Source organism: Neocloeon triangulifer, unplaced genomic scaffold, assembly GCF_031216515.1.
Source record: "Neocloeon triangulifer isolate White Clay Creek 2 clone unplaced genomic scaffold, ASM3121651v1 ptg000013l, whole genome shotgun sequence".
NCBI classification, from domain to species: Eukaryota; Metazoa; Arthropoda; class Insecta; order Ephemeroptera; family Baetidae; genus Neocloeon; species Neocloeon triangulifer.
Window position 1 is genome coordinate 3,996,036 of NW_026775555.1, and position 18,106 is coordinate 4,014,141.

Below are 18,106 nucleotides of genomic sequence, written 5' to 3' on the forward strand. Positions count from 1 at the left end.
ATTAAATAATTAAATATCATTTATTAATTTCATTTCTTTAAAAAAAAAATTACTAACTTACAAAACAACAGATTTTGCTCAAAAATATAAATGCTCGATAATAATATGCTTACATTATCTTCATTCATTTTATTATTTTCTTTTAATTACATCTATAATTTATTTATCTGGTCATTAAATTTATTCTCCATTCATACACATTAATTTAAAAATAAAATTGATTATTTATTTCCATTTATTTAACACAATTGTGTACAACTTCAGCAAGACATTTTAATAGTTAAGAATTAAAGTGTCGACTTAAGGTTAAATATAATCTATACTAGGTTTTATCTTTATCCATTTTAGCATATTCAGTTAGGGATTTGATTCTTTTTGTACATTTAAGGAGGTGGTACTGAGAAATCTTTGTCTCGTCACAAAGTTTACATTTACATTTTTCTCCGGCGGTATGAAAAGTTTTATCCGTACAAGCAAAGTGATGAAAGCCGTGCATTGCAAACCGTGTTTGAACATGTCTATTTTTAACCAAGGGCTGCTTCCAGTTATCATTTAACATTGCCGGTGTTTGAAATATTTCTACATTAAAGTCACGTTCTTTTCTATGCCGAATATGTTCCAAGAATTCTTCATAAGCTTTATTGTCAACTAAATTAAAGGTGTTCTTAATTTTAGTTACAAAAGGCTCTTCGTCGCCAATCAAAAGATACAGATAAGAGCTTCTAGAAAATTTACTTACTCCTAAAACTTTTTTAAAATATCTAGTCATTAAATTTTCATACGTAACCAAGTCACATAATTTTAAGTGCGGCATTGCTTCCACCCCATACGTGGCCATGGGCGCGAATTTAAGAAAAAAGAGAGATTTAGCGCAGTCGAGAGATAGGTCCCGTAAGTTCCCACTGAAGTGCATGGCTGCGAGGGCCTTTTTGCATCTTTCGGTGACATGTTTGGAGAAGGACGTGCAACTTTTCTGAAAAGTTACACCAAGGTATGGGAAACTAGTTACAAATTCGATTTCTTTCCCCTCGCAAGCTATTTTATCTAATTTTCCTTTCGGCCCTTTACCTTTATTTGTGAATTTTAAAGCTTTTGTCTTGGACAGGTTTATTTTTAAGTTGTTTTCTGTGCAGTAAATTAAAAACTTTCTCAAAATTTCTTCCAGTTTTTTACAACAATCGCTAATAAAAACCATATCATCTGCAAAGAGCAGAAAGTCCACTCCGTCCATGCCCTCGAATATTTTAATAATGTCATGGATGTAAATATTGAAACAAATTGGGCTAGAATTCATACCTTGTTTGAAGCCATTTGATTGAGTAAAAAACTCTGAAAGTGAAATTCCATCATCTATCTGAATATGGTCTACCTCCAAAAATTCTGATAGCAACAAAAGTTCATTTTTTGATAGGGTGTTTTTGTTAATTATCTTTTGCATAAACAATTTTCTATTAGCCAGATCAAAAGCTGATTTTAAGTCAATAAAAAGTGCATATTTTTTGTAGTTTTTCCCTCCCATTATTTCTGAAATTTTTAATTGAAAATTTTTAATGGCATCAATAGTGCTTTTGCCCGGCATAAAACCGTATTGTTCTTTCGGAATAAAATCCCCGAGTTTCGCCAAAAGTCTCGTTGCCAGAATTTTATCAAGTAGTTTGCAAATTGATTATAAGTTAAAATTTGCAATAAAGGTGAATGTAAAAAATGCACCTCCTAAATTGGCCTGCCTTTGGTTTTCAGCAAAGGAAATCGATTCTCTTCGTAATTACCCGAGGTATTTTATTGGCAGAAATTCTCATCAGATAAATTTTATACATTTTTTGAGAAGAAAATGATGCCTTCAAAAAAGTTAAAATCAATTTCGCTCTCAGAAGCTACTTTGAAAACAAAGAGATCAAACGAAAATTGATAGTTTCATGAGATGCTGTGTTTATTTCTGCTCTGCCAGCATAAAAATTTCTCATCGCAAAACTCGATTAATTTTGTTGTGGTTTCACGCCTACAATAAAATGCATCTATATCCTTTTACTGACACATCTGTGGCTTCCTGGTCGTGAGAGGAGTTGAACTGTAAAATATATTGCACTCGCAACAACAAACATGCGGATAACATACATACTTGTTGTGACTTATTTATAATAGTGAAATCGTATTAATTCACAAACGCAACCGGGTTTTAAAATAATATTTTTATATTTTCATTCCAGGGTGGTTCAGCCGAACGAGCGGTACAAAATGTGCGACTGGTTTCTGTGCACCGAGCAGTGGGACTCGATGGACGCTCAGAAGCTGTACACGCTGGCCCTGTTGATGCTGCAGTACGCGTTGCCACTGGGGGTGCTGCTTTTCACCTACTCGCGGATCGCCGCCGAGGTGTGGGGCACGAGGCCGCCCGGCGAGGCGCACAACATGCGCGACATGAGGATTGCCAAGAACAAAAGAAAGGTATTTCCACACGCTTGTTTTCACTCCTCTTCTTAACCGACCGACCGACCCTTGTTGCGTCGAGTTGGCCCTTTTGTTCCGCGCCAGGGTCGATATTGCGCCGCACATCTCGAAACCACGCTCTTGGCCTTCTTTGTCAGACTCGCTTTTGCCCTGCCAAATTGCTGCTAAGAAACTGCAGCTTTTGTTTATCATTCATTAGCCCTATAATTATTATAGTTGCAGTTGATGTTTTGAAAAGGTAAAAATAGTTTAAAATAAATCTGCGTTTGGCGTGAAATTGAAAGCTGAAAAAAATCACTATATAAAATTTAAATCCTTATAAGTAAATAACCCAAATTGTTCTGCAAAACTTTTAAAAATTGCATGTAAAGTAAAAAATTTAATTATTACAATAACAAGAAAATATTACACATGCAATTTTCAAAATATTCAGAAGTTAAAATGAAACTGACAATCTTTCCATCAACTGGCTAACATTTTTTCGACTTCTTTTGAGCCAATTAAGATCCCTTTGATGTCAGAATGCTTCTCTTTCTTAATAAATTATGCTGTCATTCCTCTCAGGAGTTGCAAAAGAAACTCTTACTAAGGCGATTTCAAGCTAGCGCAACCCTTAATTAGCCTTTGAGCGAATAGCGTTCAGTATCAAAGCGAACACCCTGTTTTTGGCAGGGTGATTTTCGTTTTTACCAAAGCATAGCTCATTGAGCACGCAATAAATTCAGAATTAACAAAAAAAGGTACAAAAGGAAACATTTAATTAATGATTAAATTTCCATCTGATGTTTATTCCTTTTTTGAAAAGCAAAAAATTGTATATAGAACAGTTTCGTTTTTATTATCGAATTTTTGTCAACACTTTTTCGTAATAAAGGACGCACGTGCCGGATTATTTTGAGCAAAAAATTCAATACCGGATCTTGGCACCGTCAGAAAAAAAAATTGAAAGCAGAAGCGCCGATCGAAATGAATCGCGTTTGACGCGCGCTGACGCAAATCAGAAAATTGTTTTTTCGCCCGCCGCTCTTCATCATCGTATCCAAGATGAACGATGCCTGCCGCGCCACACTTTTCTTTTTGCATTCAACCTTCACATCGCTCGTAATGGAAAATTTCCTCGACTTTTTTGGCATCTAACGTATTCAAAATCATGCACGCGCACACCATCCGGAGGCGAGTAATGCGAAAAAGGTGTGTCTTCGAATGCTAATGCTTTGGGCCGAAAGTTGTTATGAATATATTTATTTAAAAAAAGCGATGTGCGCAAATCATCATCTTTTTCTTTGTTACTTTTTGCTCTTGGCGCGGTAATTCATGAAAATGTGGGTCGGTAATCCGCGACTTCCATTATTCCAAGTGAAAAATGGAACGTCTCTCGACTGGCGCGCAAGAAGTGTGTTAGTTGTATATATTTTAAAAGCGCGTCGAAAGCCCCGCCAGAAGGAAGTGACATGGAAATAGATGATAAAACGCCCTTTTTCCCTTCGCAATTTCTTTTCTCACTTTACTGCTGCGAAACGTTTTATGTTCTCCAGATTTTGTGTGTGCCGGCGAAAGCACTCAGTACAAAAATTTATGGGCAATTCTTTCTTTTGAAATTCCAACACACCAGACAAGTTGAGGTAATAATTCTAAACTTCGCGTAAGAACACACTATTGTTGCCGCAAACTTGTAAGTTGTAACAAAATAAAAACTTTCCACTCTAATAATTTGGTTGCACTAATTATCATACGAAAGCATTAACTTGTTGAATCGATCTTTAAAGTCAAAATTGAAATTGCATTTACCAAATTGCATAATTCTATGCAAAAATGTCAATATTCTTATCAATTCTGAAATGAAAACTGTTTTAAAAAAGACCTATTATGTTTGAATTTTTATATTGAAAAAGCTGTTTTGATGACCTTTTTACATAAATTTAGGCATTTTGAACCCAAAAATTTATTCAAATGGCCAATATTGTCGCAAATATGTTTAGAAAAATCGAGCATTAGAATATCAAATTCTTTCAAAAATCGCAAATTTATAGAATAATGCTCAGTTCTTTCATGTGCCCTTTTTTTTGGTGCTTTTCAATGACAAAATATCGTTTTTATAGCTGAAATTCCCCCATTCTTAAGACCTTTAAAGATAAAGATAAGAAAATTTACAAAATTTCGGAATTACAACATCCATGAACGGGGAAAATAAAAATTAAGTTTTTAATAAAGAGTTAATTTGTAGTCTCTAATTGCAATTTTGCTGTCTTTTATAATGAAAACAATAGACTATAACAATCACTATAAAAAATTTCCATACAGCTTTTTTATCATATCGACAACACTAAAAAAATCATTTCGTAGCACTAGTAAATCCTGAGTTAAGCAACCTGCACGGCACAAATGAAGAGCGGGTCGTGGATCTCGCACTTTGTAGGCGTTGGTCCGCTTTTATGCGACACGACGAGGGTGCACGACAGACTTCTTGCCTCAAATAAAAGATAAGCGCAGGGCGAAATTCTGAATCCCGAGGGAGTCTTTCTTATTACACATTTCACTCCACTTTTTACAGCGAAAATGAAACCACGTCGAGTTCTTCACTGACAAAAGCAGCTGAATTAAAAAAAAAAAAAAAACTCGCCACGGGAACTCAGCAATCAGTGTGTTTGCGCAACAAATTAAAAACGCCCAGACTTGGAGAGTTACGCCGGTTGATGAGAATGTTGGGCACTGTCAACATTTGGGCAAACTCGCCGTGCCAACTGTTTGTGACAACCGAGTTTTGTTGAAAAACAAATATTAGCGCAACACTTTAAAAAGATAAAAGAGAAAAACGTTGCATAAATTATAAATATTACTATACGCTTATTATTTTTATATTGAGTTTTTTACACAGTAAAAGAAGAAAAAACACGTTGATGAGTATTGATTTTAAAAGTGGTCACGTGGTTTCAATCAATTCAAATCCTAACAAGGACTTTGCCGCCGAGTAATTTAGAAAATGTATCGTGTTGCAACCAACGAGCTCCTATTTCTCTGTCGCGAGGGAACGTCAAATTTAATTCGTTCTGCAAATCCGCAGGGAGCTAATTGGCTGAGACGTGTTTTAATTTTTCCGATGCATTCTTTTTATCAAGTAAATTGCGCTGGCGAACGTTGCAAAGGCAAACTCGAGATATTGTCTGTTGGCTCAGCTCTTAGGGGTGTCATCAATCACCCTGCCACACCTGCCCCCTGCCGTTGTGTTTCGTCGCCGTATCATGCATAAAGAGGATTACGTTCGGCGCCTCGGCGGCTGCGAATATTACACCGTCGAGGCAGACCACCCCGTGTTCTCGGAATCATTTGCTTGTCCCGCGCCCGCGAGAACTCCTGCTGCCTGTTTCTGCATTAATATCAGGGCTGACGACTTGTTACGTTAACTGATGGCGATGATTTAATATTCAAATGAGAGAGTAAAAAACTCGCAATACTCAAAGAAGAATTTAATTTGATTTTTTTCTTTTGGATTTGCTTTATTAGAGCAGCAAAACAAATTTTAATTCTCTTTAAATGATTATATAACATCTCTTTGCAATTTCTACTTCTATGTATGTTAAGTTCACTGACGAGCTTTAAACAAAAAGCCAGCTTGAGTTGAACAGAAAATCTACAACTTATCATTAAGAAAACAAGGCACGACAGGTTTTTGAATAAATAATTATAATTAAAAGGTCCTTAATTGTTTTTCAGAATTGCAAAGCTCGGCTTTCATTCAATTGAACGTTTCTTGAAAGTAAAAACAGTTCATTAAAAATTAACAAAACAAAGCAGTAGAGATCTTTGCAAAATAAAGTCTTTTCAACTCACAAAACTCTTAATTAAATTAATTCAGAAAGTTTAAGATACATTTTATTTACAATTTTGTGTGTGAAAATATATTAATCAATTTCGCTTTGTGCTTAAGAAACACTGAAAGCTTTTCTCATTAAATTATTTTGTTTATGCTCAAGTTTGAAATGTCAAGTCAAGAGCAAAGTTGCCCTTTCTGCCCGTCCCTCGCATTTGGGTCAAAAGCAGCTCTGGCAAATATTTGCCACCGCAAGGTTGGGGAAAACGCATTTGCATCCAGCGAATTAGCCGTGGTGCTCGTTGGCCCGAGAGGCGCGTTCTCATCGAATGGCCTGGCACTCTGCTAATTGCGACGTCGAGGTCACGTACGAGATCAAATAATTTGCGCTGAAGTGTTTGTCAGCTTAATTTGGTGCAATTCACGTTGATTATTGTGCGTGCTCGGCAGTGATTACGCCACTTTAATGAGGTTATGTGTTGCATTTTCATCAGAATGCTTGATGCTGCAATAATGTACTTTATCAAAAGGCATGAATGCGTTCTGATTAACTTTGTAACGTCCGGATTAACTTAATGAAAACACGCTTGCAAATATTCTTTTAATTGAGACCGATTTTTACTAATTTTTATTCAATAAAAAAAAATTGCAATGAATTGCTTGAATTTCCGAACTATAAAAGAATCAATCCGTCTCAGTGATCCTCGGAATTTTTTATTTTGCGAATTTTATAATTTTTTCTGCGTAGATTTGTACTATTTGTAATAAGTTCAAAGGGATTGAGACAACATTGTTACTTTTTAACAATTCCTAATGCTTTTTAAGTGTATTAATTAAAGTAATTAATTAAATAATTTATAAAATTAAATTAATTTAAATTGAAGAGGAAAATCCAAGTTTGAATAATAATATTTTATTACAACGCAACCTTCCAACTATTTTATGTTCTATTATATTAGGAAGAAATAATTTAAATTTAATTGTATGTAATTACATTTTTAAACTACAGATTCTGCTCAGTTTTAACTGGAGCAAATCTAGAATAAAAGAAAATACTGTACGGTAAATAATTTAAACTAATATTTAGTAAAATATTCGGAAAATTTCCCAATTTTTATTCAATAGAGCCATTATAATTTTATTTCCGTAAGCAACTAGTCTGGAAAACAAGCTTCACACATGTCAAACGTGAACCAGAAAGATCCAATTACCTGCACGCAGGAGCCATCAATTGCAATTATTATCAGCTGCATTATTACTGACATAATGCACTGTTCACATCGGTTACCCACGTTATAATACACCCTGAGTGCCTTAATGTAATGTGACGTGGTGGCTGCGCTAGAGATAATAGAATTGGGTCAATTATTTATGCGAGTGATAGCAGAGCAATTTCGGCCGCTATAATAGCGGGCAGGGTTCCTATCCCTTAAAATATCTCTTAATTCAGGCTCAGATTTGATCTTAATGGACTTTCTCACAGGTGGTATAAATTTGATTCCATCAGAATTTGTGGCCTTCCAAGAGTTTATTTGCAATAAATTCTTGAAAGATAAGAAAAATGTATATTAGGATTTATATATTGACGGAAGAAAAACGTTTGGATACGTTTACATTAAAATTGCTTAAGTGTTTGATCTGCCTCCTCTCTCAGCAAGGGCTACTTTTCGATCTAAAAGCAACATTAAACGTGCACATACCGTGCTGTGCGATGTACAGAAAGGCTTATTTCGCAGGCACGCTTTGCTTACATACCTCGGATCCCCCGTCATAGCTTGTTTACGCTGCCAAAGAGAAATTCGGACTATGTTGTTTGATAGCTTGTTTTGCCAGCGAAATTTATCAAACGTATGCATACCAAATAGTTTTTGCATGTGGTATAAAGAGCACTTTTGGCTTTGTTGTTTTATTGAAAGATTCACTTCTGTATTTGTAATTTTAGGGTCTCTACATTGATTTAATTAGAAAATTGCTAAAAAATCAACACGTGACCATTAGATTAAATTTTTTTTTTAAATTTTGGCTCAACAAATTGCAAATGGAAAATAAAAATTATGAAAATAAGCCTCACGGAGACAACCTATGAAAATAATATTAAATATATTATTTTACAGATCTGATATTCCATTTTCCACACAAGTTGGACACGACCAGCTTTCCAAAGCCGATTTAATCCCAGCTTGATTGGGAACGTGGATTTTGTGTGATTTTTGCTCCTCCCATAGTTCTCCTGGTAAAAGGAATTAAATTTCCCAGTTTCAATTTGATTCGCCACCAATATCGTTCGCCTCAGTTGGAGTTTGTAGAAAAATAATAATATTCCTATCCATGCAACTCTAAGTTGTTTAATGCATGCAAACGTGATCAATATTATGAATATTATAACCTAGTTTATAATAATTTTTTTAATAATAAATATCATGTTGTTGAGAAAAATATATAGTTTTATATTTTCACTCGATTTATTTGTTTTTTAATATATATAACGATATATGCATTTAAATTTTATATTTAATTTCATTTAATTCTACGATTTGTAGTTTTCATATTTATTTTTTATTGTTTTTTCTATATATTTTGTTTTAAATATTATTAAATTTTCTCAAACTTAAACAGTATTAACTGTACAAGCACATTCAATTTTGAACTGCACAGAACGCAAATCCATCCGGGTTATGAACGTTTCTTTAATTCATGATGAGGCTGTTAATATGTAAATTCTTCAAATAATTTATTAACATTATAAAATCTTCATTGCTGAGAAGAGACGATAACTAATTATCAGAACATAAAATTGACTCACAGCAGACACGATTTTATTTCTGTGAAAAAACCATTTGTGAACGAAAAGTAGTGAAATCTATTCACAAAGATCACAATTTCAAATTTCTTTAAATAAGTTGGAGGAATATTTTATATTTAAGCTTCATATAATGAGCAAACACAAATAAAGCCAGGCAAATAAATAAAAATGACATATTTGCTCTCTTTTATTCCCGAGAACGAATATAATCAAGTCAGAAACTCGATTTGTGTGACAAATGAGAAACATAAATGTATACCCAGGAGAAAACTCAGTTCATTTTTGTCGCGAGTACCATGAAGTGAGTCGATACTTTGTTCACGTCGTCGGGCGTTTTTGCGCAAAATAAGTTCTGCGCCCACGCTTGTTCAATTTTATACACACAATAAGGACTGACCTTTGCAAGGCTCAACAAATTGCATTAAATTTGCATGACTTGTCAGCAAAGGAAGAGAGGCTTAGCATAATAAAAGGGGCTTCGGAGCTCGAGAGGGCGATTTCCAATGATTAGGACGCGCTCAATGGCTGCTGGAACGGAAGAAAATTGCTTTTTTTTTTTTTAAATACATTCAAAATGCATACGGAAATTTTAAATTAGATTTTCTCATGCAAAAGTTGTTCATGTGAACTGATGTGATCGTTAAATTCTGATTGCAGATGGTGAAAATGATGGTGGTGGTGGTGCTCGTGTTCACCGTGTGCTGGGCACCGTTCAACATTCTGCTGGTGAGTTTAAATAGTTGTTGCGAGACGACGCGCCGCATGTATTATTCACCCAACCCTTTGCCCTCGAGTTTACGCAAATTGAGCACCGCCGGGATTCAAAGGCCGGTTGCATACCAACGAGAGGAGGCGTTTCACCTTAAAGATTTCCTCGCCGGGCAAATATTTGCAATTTTTTCTATAGGTGAACTTTTAAGGCCGGATATTAAAAATTCGCTTGTGTTTGCTCTCCAGAAAACTAAATTAATTTCCTCGTCCAATAAATATTTTCGGGAAATCAAAATCTAATTAGTCTACGTGCGTTGTCTAGACAAGCAAAATTAAGCTCTCTGCGCTAATTACGCACCAAGAGTAATTTATTTACCAGCAGACTTAATTTTTCATAATTACATAGTGTCTTGTTAATGACCAAATTGCATGTTTTAAATGGAAATTTCCGTTGCCGCTAATTATTTAAACATTATTTACGTCCCAACGACTGACAAAGTCACAACCCCGCAATCATTGAAGCGTACATTTTAGAGCAAATAAATTTGCAATGCGCAAATTGATCATTCGCGTCGTTTGCACTAAAAGCATGACTTGCATGTGAATGCAGCCGTGATTAATTGAACGCCGCCGACTTCAAAAGGGCAATGTGATATACCACCCTCCACACAAGAACTGCTTCAGTGAAGTTATCTGCTGTGCTCCATAAACTCTACCTGCTCACATTTCACAACTTCGTGCTCCTCTTGCGATGCAAATGCGGCGTTTCGAAAATATTTCATAGGCACGCTTTGCAAACTCCAATTGATTAGAGTAAGAAAGGCAATTGAACGAATAAATAATTTTAAATATTCAGCTCAAGCACGCAAATCTATTAGGAATTAATCAATTGCAAATACCAAGGAATGTAATGAGTTTCTCAATTTCCACTTGAATACATAATTTTACCTCTCGGGTTTGAAATTAAATGATGCGTAAAAAAATATGATCTTTTTAATAAAATCTTTGATTTTTTACAATTATCAAGCATACTTTTTCCACTTAAAAAAATATGTCGTCTCCAGCTAACCAAATTAGATCACACACTCTTCGCACACAAAGGAAAGAAAACCTACGCGCGCACAGAGGGTAGGAAAGTGGAGAACGCGCTCTTTTTAGAGACACACGCACCCCTTTCCAGAGAACAAACATTAAAGGAAGCAGTGCGTAAAAAGAGGGACTTGTAAAATGTTACGCATTCGAAGGCAAAGGCAATTTTTCTCTACAGGGAAAATTGTTCTCGTTCAGACTGATGAACTTTTTACAGCCTTGCAACGCGCATCCATAATTAATTAAACGGCCACTTTAATTCCGAAAATGAGCTTGAAAAAAGCGCTTTATCTCTCTAAATAGCTTTTTTTAATAAAATGTTTCAAGGAGAGCCCTTTTGTTAAATTAAGTTTTTATCTTCAAATTGAGTTTCCTGGCTGAAAATGAAATTTTTTGCTCAAAAGGTCAAAGGCATGAAATAATTAAATTAAAAATAAAACTAATTTAGTATAAAAATGAACTAAAAATAAAATTCAATAAAATGCAAAAAAATTTTAAAAGAAAAAATTGGAAATAATTATCTATAATGAACTTAAAATTGCCTAATTAAACTTTCCAAACTCACATGATGGGAACGGAGACCAAAAATTTGAGCGCAGTCTTGGGCTTGCAAAGAACATTTATTTTCCTCCAAATTGAACATAAATTTGATATTATGAGCAAAACACCAAGTCAGACCCGTCTTTCAGAAAAGGGAACTCACATCTTGCTACACTTGGAACACAATTAATTTATTAGTACTGCGACTAATCGCCTTGACGTGGAATACAGACAGATTGGGGTGGTTTTAAAGAATATTAATTTTGGGAAATTTTCGCCCTCAATCAAAATTGTTTATTATCACAACAGGAATTTTTCTAACTTTTTTACACCGGCTTTGTCTAAAATATCTCGTTGTCTCGGAACGTAATTCCACGTCAAGGTGATTAGTCGCAGTACTAATTTAATTATTTCCCGTTTCGAGTGGTTTCTTTGGGTTTTAAATTCTCAAAAAATTAATTTATTGTTTTTGTATTTCTTCTAAATATTATGTAAATTGAACTGAAAAAAGACAAAAGCCCCAGAAAAGATAAAATTACATATTTTGTCAATATATATAAACGTATCCAACATATTTGCATAAATAAAGTACATTAATAAAACGCTAATTAATGGTGATTTGAATTTAAATTCGGCTTTTCCTCGATGAGTTTTTGGGGAGTTTTTATTGTTTAAGAAAAAACAATACATGTTTCGGCTGCGGGCTGCAGCCATAATTCATGAGCTGTGAAAACATTTTGACAAAAATTATAGTACAAAAATCATTTTTTTTTTACAAATTTACAATTTTACATGAAAAATTATTGGAATTAACATTTGTTCACAAAACAATTGCTTAGCCCAAAATCAAATTTGACGCTAATTAATGTTTTCGACGTTCTCCATTTTTGTCCGCAGATCCTCCTGGACATGGAGCCGGAGCTGCGTTACTGGCCCGGTCTGCCGTACATGTGGTTCGCGTGCCACTGGCTGGCCATGTCGCACGCGTGCTACAACCCGCTCGTCTACTGCTGGATGAACGCGCGTTTCCGCGCTGCGTTTGCGCACACGCTGCGTCGCGTGCCGCTGCTGCGCAGGTGCACGCCGCAGCCACCTGCAGAACCGACCCTGAACCGGGCCAACACGTGCACGTCCTACGTGAGCGTGCGCGCCCCGCGCAACTCGCAGAACCTCTCCTCCACCCAGATGGTCACGCTGCGGCCCAACCTGCCCGTCAACAACAAGTTCCGTCCGATCATCCTGGACGACGAAGACATTCTGTGAACGAACAGTGCGGTAAATTAAACCTTTTTTTAATTAGTTTTAACATTATTTAATTCTCTGACAATCAGATCGGAGAATTCATCAGTACGGTCTGTGACTTGTAAAAACTTGAGTTAGTAGTTTTAAATTATTTTTTGTGCAGCTGCTATTTATCCACTTTTGATCTCTCACTTGGAAAGTTTTGAATTTCGGCATAAAAAAAATTGTAAAATGCAGCTCGCTCTCCTAACTTTCCTCTGTATACGAAAAACTCTCTGCGCGAATGTTTTAAATTTTAACAGGGAGTGACAGAAAAAAGGAGAAGTCGCTAATATTGTATTATGCAAATTTTAATGGAAATTATTGACACTTGAATGATGTGTGATTTGAGCAGATAAAGTTTTGTAAAACTGAGAGAACAATTTAATGCTTGACAATTATGACGAGTTTTAAGGAAAGTGATGTTACGTAAAATCAAACTTTGAAACTTCCCAAGGAACAATTGAAAATATAAATTCGTTAATTTTCCACGAAAAAGGACCAAAGAATAAGAAAAGATGAACCTCTCACACAATCAAATGTGTTAACGCGCAGTTTAACGAAAGTTCTACATTGCATTTTTTCTAAATAAGACCAACTGTTTTTAAGAGTCTTCAAAAAAATCAAATGGAATTTGCTCTCCTCCTTAAAATTCAAGTGAAAAACATGATTATTAAAATAATAGCAAGAACAATTTAAAAAATTTAAGATTTAAATATGAGAAAAATTATCTAAATAATAACGCGTGACTGTCCAACGCTGATCAAAATGTTCAAATGTTTGCAAGATTGTATTTTTTTTTTAACAAATCAATTCAAATTGTGGGAAGGCGTTTTATGCTTATGGAGAAAGCTTCATAATATTTAGGAAAGTGACGCTCAAGGGCATGTAATTAATTGCTATATTTTTGTAAAAATCAATAATTTAATTCACATTTTTAATACTTCGGCATAATCCATCAGATAAATTTATACAATCAACTCAAAATCAGCTTTTGCAAATTGTATAAGAAGCCAATCGTTATGTGTAAACTTCTTTAACACGTGGAATTCCAATAATTATGCTCCGTGAAACCCCTGCTTTTCCTCTGTTCTTTGATGTGAACATTGCGGAAGTTTGTGTTTGCCGCTCTGACTGTGCATTATTGTCACTTTGAAACTCTCATCGCCGTGCTGCTTTGATGATGCGGAATTCGAGAATGATTTTATATCATGTGCTCCTACGGCAGTTTGATGTTTGATCGTCAAAATTGGAAAACGCGACATGCCTCTGTGTGCGACAGTAGAGGTGTAATTGGAAGTCGGTCTCTCTCTCTTGATGTTCCACCATGCATATATTTCGAGTTTCAAAGAATTTTTGGGTCTAGTTATTTATTACAAAGCAATTGGACAGGATTTTTTCTTGAGAAATTGGAACTCTAAGGGAAAATCGTTGAAAATGACACATTTTCTTTGTGGAGAAAGTTTATTTTCCAGCTTGACTAGTTTCAGCTTGAACTGCAGCCCAGAGGAAAATACACAAAGTAATTTGTATGTTGGTGAAAAGCAAATTTTCATTCAGTTCTCTGGAATTTTCTTCATTTAGTGTATTTTCCTCAATAGGGCTGCAGCTACTGGTCGATACTTCTCAATACTTGTCGGAACTTATTGTTATTAAATTATGTCTGTGAATCTCTATAATTGTTCTTCAAGGAATAAATTATTCAGTGTTTGAGCTGGAATAAATTTAACTCAGTGTCAAAAATGAAAATGTCGAATATTGATAATCAAAATGGAAAAACAATTCAAACTCTCTGTCATGCATCATTCGTTTCATCAAGATCAAATTATGTAAATTACTATCAAAATCTGGTATCTTTTTTATCAAAACAGAAATCTAGTCTTGATTTATCTAGTCTTTCATTCTTATTTAAATCTTGGCAGTCGTGAGACGAAATTATTATCAATCGTCTTCTCTCCCGAGTTTATTTGTAGCGAAACTTCCAAATTATTGACGTTGCCAAAAACACGACTTATTCTTGTGTAAAATATTTATCAAGCATCTCGTCTGCAGCAGACAAGGTGCCATAATTCTCTCGCTGAACGTTAAATGTTGCGTTTTCTCTTGGCAGAGAAAACAAAAAGAACATGAGTGTGTGCATGTAAGTTTGGCCTGTTTCATCTCCAGCAGCTGTGAAATAAAATAAAGAACACTTTGGCGCGCGTGTAACTTTTGTCTTTTGCTTTCCGCACCACACCCTGAAAGCGCAGCATCAATTCTCACTTACTTTTCTGCGCCAAACCTACCATTACGCCGCGTTAAACACACCCTGCTTTATCTCCCCCGAAAAGCAGAATTCAACGTGCTTTTTTCAGCTTATGAACTTTCCTCACAGACTAGGGATCGAAGGGTGTTTCGTTTTATCGTCCCTCGTGGCTCAGGGGCCCTCATAATATGGACCCTTTCGCCTCCACGTGTGCGACGTCTTTATGTGTGTCTCGTTTTTACGGCGGCGACTTCTGCGGAATAATAAAATTATGCCCTATTTTTCGGTTAAATTTTAGGTCGCGTGTGACGTGGCTAAACGTGCTAACATATCGTTTAAAAAGCTCTTGCAAGGCCGTGTATACTAAAAACGCTGAAAAAGGAAAAATGAATTGGATTTTATAAGCAGGAATTTTATCTAATCAATATCACTTTTTTTAAGTGATTCTTACGTGGTTTTATTGAAACTATGCGAGAAAAACTTGGCTTTGAAGAATGGAATACGAAACCAAATTTTGACTTTTAATTAAGAAATAAATTTTCAACTAAAAAATTAATGTTTTTTTGTCACAAAAAATCATAAACTTATTTAAAACCCGGAAAATTAGGGTAATCAGAGCAACATAACTGGCCTGAATCGCGAATTCGTCCAATTCCAGGGCTCAAAGCCAAGTTTCAGTAAAACCACGTAAAAACCTCTTAAAATTATGCCCTGAAATTGCTTTACACTTTACAACACAAACAAGACACTACTATACACTAGTTAGGGAAAAAACACAAGCACAGTAACAACTATTTAAAGATCTAATTTTATTTGTTTGTAACAAAATAATTATTTAAAAATATACTAATTGTTTTAGTATTATAATTAAATTACAATTATTTTTATATTTATTACTATGTATTTTATCTATTTTTATATTTATATATTTAATAATTTATTTAATATTTTTTAAAGCTTTTTTATTTTTTTTTATTTTAACACTGAAAATTAGGCTGAAAAAATTTTATGTTTAAAAATATTTGAATTTATTAAAAATTACAAAAATTATATAGTATGTTTGTGTATAGATAATTTAATAAATTATTGAAAAATTGTTAGCAAATGCCTTCTGTAGTTGTGTGTTGGAATGTTATTTATATATTTTTTATGATTGATTTTAATAAGTCAAGAGTAAATCCACTCTCCACTTTAAAATATATAAAAGAAAATCATGGGCTAGCCATGAATAATAAAACTATGCTTCTTATCTTATGATACAGAAACTTAGTTTACAAGAATTAAAACCTCCTAATTTTAATATTTGATGCGACAGCCAAATTTTTTAATCGTCTTATTAAGGGATTTTTTTACCTCTTTAAAAAAATTTATCTCTGTATATTTTTTTTTTATATCAACAGTCTCATTTTTTTATTCGCCTTGGAGAGTCTGGTAGGCGATCAATATCTTAGTTGGAAAATTAAGCAATCTTCAAATTCGTTACTTCAAGGTTAAGTTCACAAGTGTTTGAAACCCGTGGACAATAAATTTCAGTTTGCCAAAGGTTCAAAATTGCGTCTTTTTGGCGGCACCTCGGCGCACTCACGAGTGTTTTTTGATCGATGCCGTGTTTTTGTTTGGCACCGCCTGTCAGCGGATGTTTGAAAGAAGCAACGAGATTTTTTTCTGTGGGGCGAATTTAGCGCCGGCGGGGCCGCAGCCGCCACCGTCTGCGTGTCCAGCAGGGCCTCGTCACTCGGCCAACATGTGGTCCGAATAACAATTCTTCCAGCCGCGTACACAAATCGCGTCACCAAAGGGGGCATTGGCGATAAAAATTGACAGCCATAATAATAATAATAATGGTATTGGAGCTTTTTCGGCCGGTTGACTCTTCGAGGGCGAGCATATTCGCTCTCTGCCTTTTCGCTTTTCATCTCGTCATATATTCCCAGTGAATTGACCAGTGCGATTGACTGCCCACGTTAATTGGACTTTTTTTTGGTTTCTCCATAAAAGCTAACCTAAATTAGAAATACTGAAAATCGTTTGGTTTCCCATAGAATGAGAATGGAGCACTTGTTACCCACTTGAAAGAGCGGGCAATGAGAATTTAATAATATTTGTATTTCATAAAACAAAACATTTAAGGAAATTTTATTTCAAATGCAAAATAAACTCTTTGAAGTAGTGAAACGTTTTTAGGCTTTAGGTTTGAAAATTGGGGCATTATTATTATTTTTGGAAATACATTTTCAAGCAGTATTAATTTTAATTATAGGTTTTCCTTATCAAAGGAACTTAATTACATTTCTTCAAAACTTGCCTGTTAAATTATAGAATTATGGGCATGGGACATATTTAATAAATAAAAAAAGGACAACTAGCACATATATTTATATAAAAGTTAAGAAAATTATAATTTTTTTTAAAGCCTAAACCGCCTAAACGTTTTAATCAAATTGGATGGAAATGCATACAATACATTTTGATTTAAATATTTTTTATACTTTTTGAATCTTTTTATAAGAAATGCAAAAATATACTTTAAATTAATACATATTTTAAATGTTAAATTTTAATATATTATTAATTTATAAAATAAAGACAAAACAATGCTGCTATAAAATTATTAATTATTAGAATTAATTTCTCATAATCAGGTGGTAGCTAAGAACTGTCGAGAATCAGATCAACAATATAAATACCAAAAGATTAATAATTCCAAGGATTTTCTTCATACACCTAACTTTTGTTATTTTTGGTCATGTTGTATCAATCTCCACTTTTGATTCTTAAAAACAATGATTGAAATTACCACTGCAGTGAATATTTTACTTTTTGCAAATTTTGTTGGATTATTTTAAGGCTAATTAAAAAATCAAAGGGTTTCACGTTCTACACAGACCAGCACCCTTTTTGGCGCACGCAAGCAGAAGGGATTCGATCCAGCGAATAGAATTACCACTTGGGTCGAGCGCGCTCTCGTTCAATTTCCACCCGAGTGCGAATTCTAATTTTTGTGAGCGAAAAAAATTGTCTGTACACAGGCCAGTCCACTCAACATGGAGAGGAAGCGAGTCAAAATCCGCTTTGTGGCGCAAGAGTTGTGATTGTGAGCGACCATACGAGGAGAGCACTTTGTGACGATGACACAAATTCGTCACCGGCGGGTCGGTTGGCCGCGCTTCGGTGACACGCG

General features: G+C 34.7%; 1 protein-coding gene across 4 annotated transcripts in view; it reads left to right on the forward strand.

The window, feature by feature from the left end:
- Positions 1 to 18,074, forward strand: part of LOC132198707 (RYamide receptor-like) — a 52,239-nt gene extending 34,165 nt beyond the window's left edge. For 3 of the 4 annotated variants that reach the window (XM_059622886.1, XM_059622885.1, XM_059622884.1), the window contains 3 exons: positions 2,208 to 2,445; positions 9,717 to 9,785; positions 12,297 to 15,193. In XM_059622886.1, coding sequence (XP_059478869.1) covers positions 2,208 to 2,445; positions 9,717 to 9,785; positions 12,297 to 12,662 — 673 coding nt within the window. In that variant the 3' untranslated portion in view covers positions 12,663 to 15,193. Of the gene's footprint in view, positions 1 to 2,207; positions 2,446 to 9,716; positions 9,786 to 12,296; positions 15,194 to 17,954 lie in introns of those variants that run through there. The other variant, XM_059622883.1, reaches the window with a different exon arrangement.
- Positions 18,075 to 18,106: the final 32 nt, after the last annotated feature.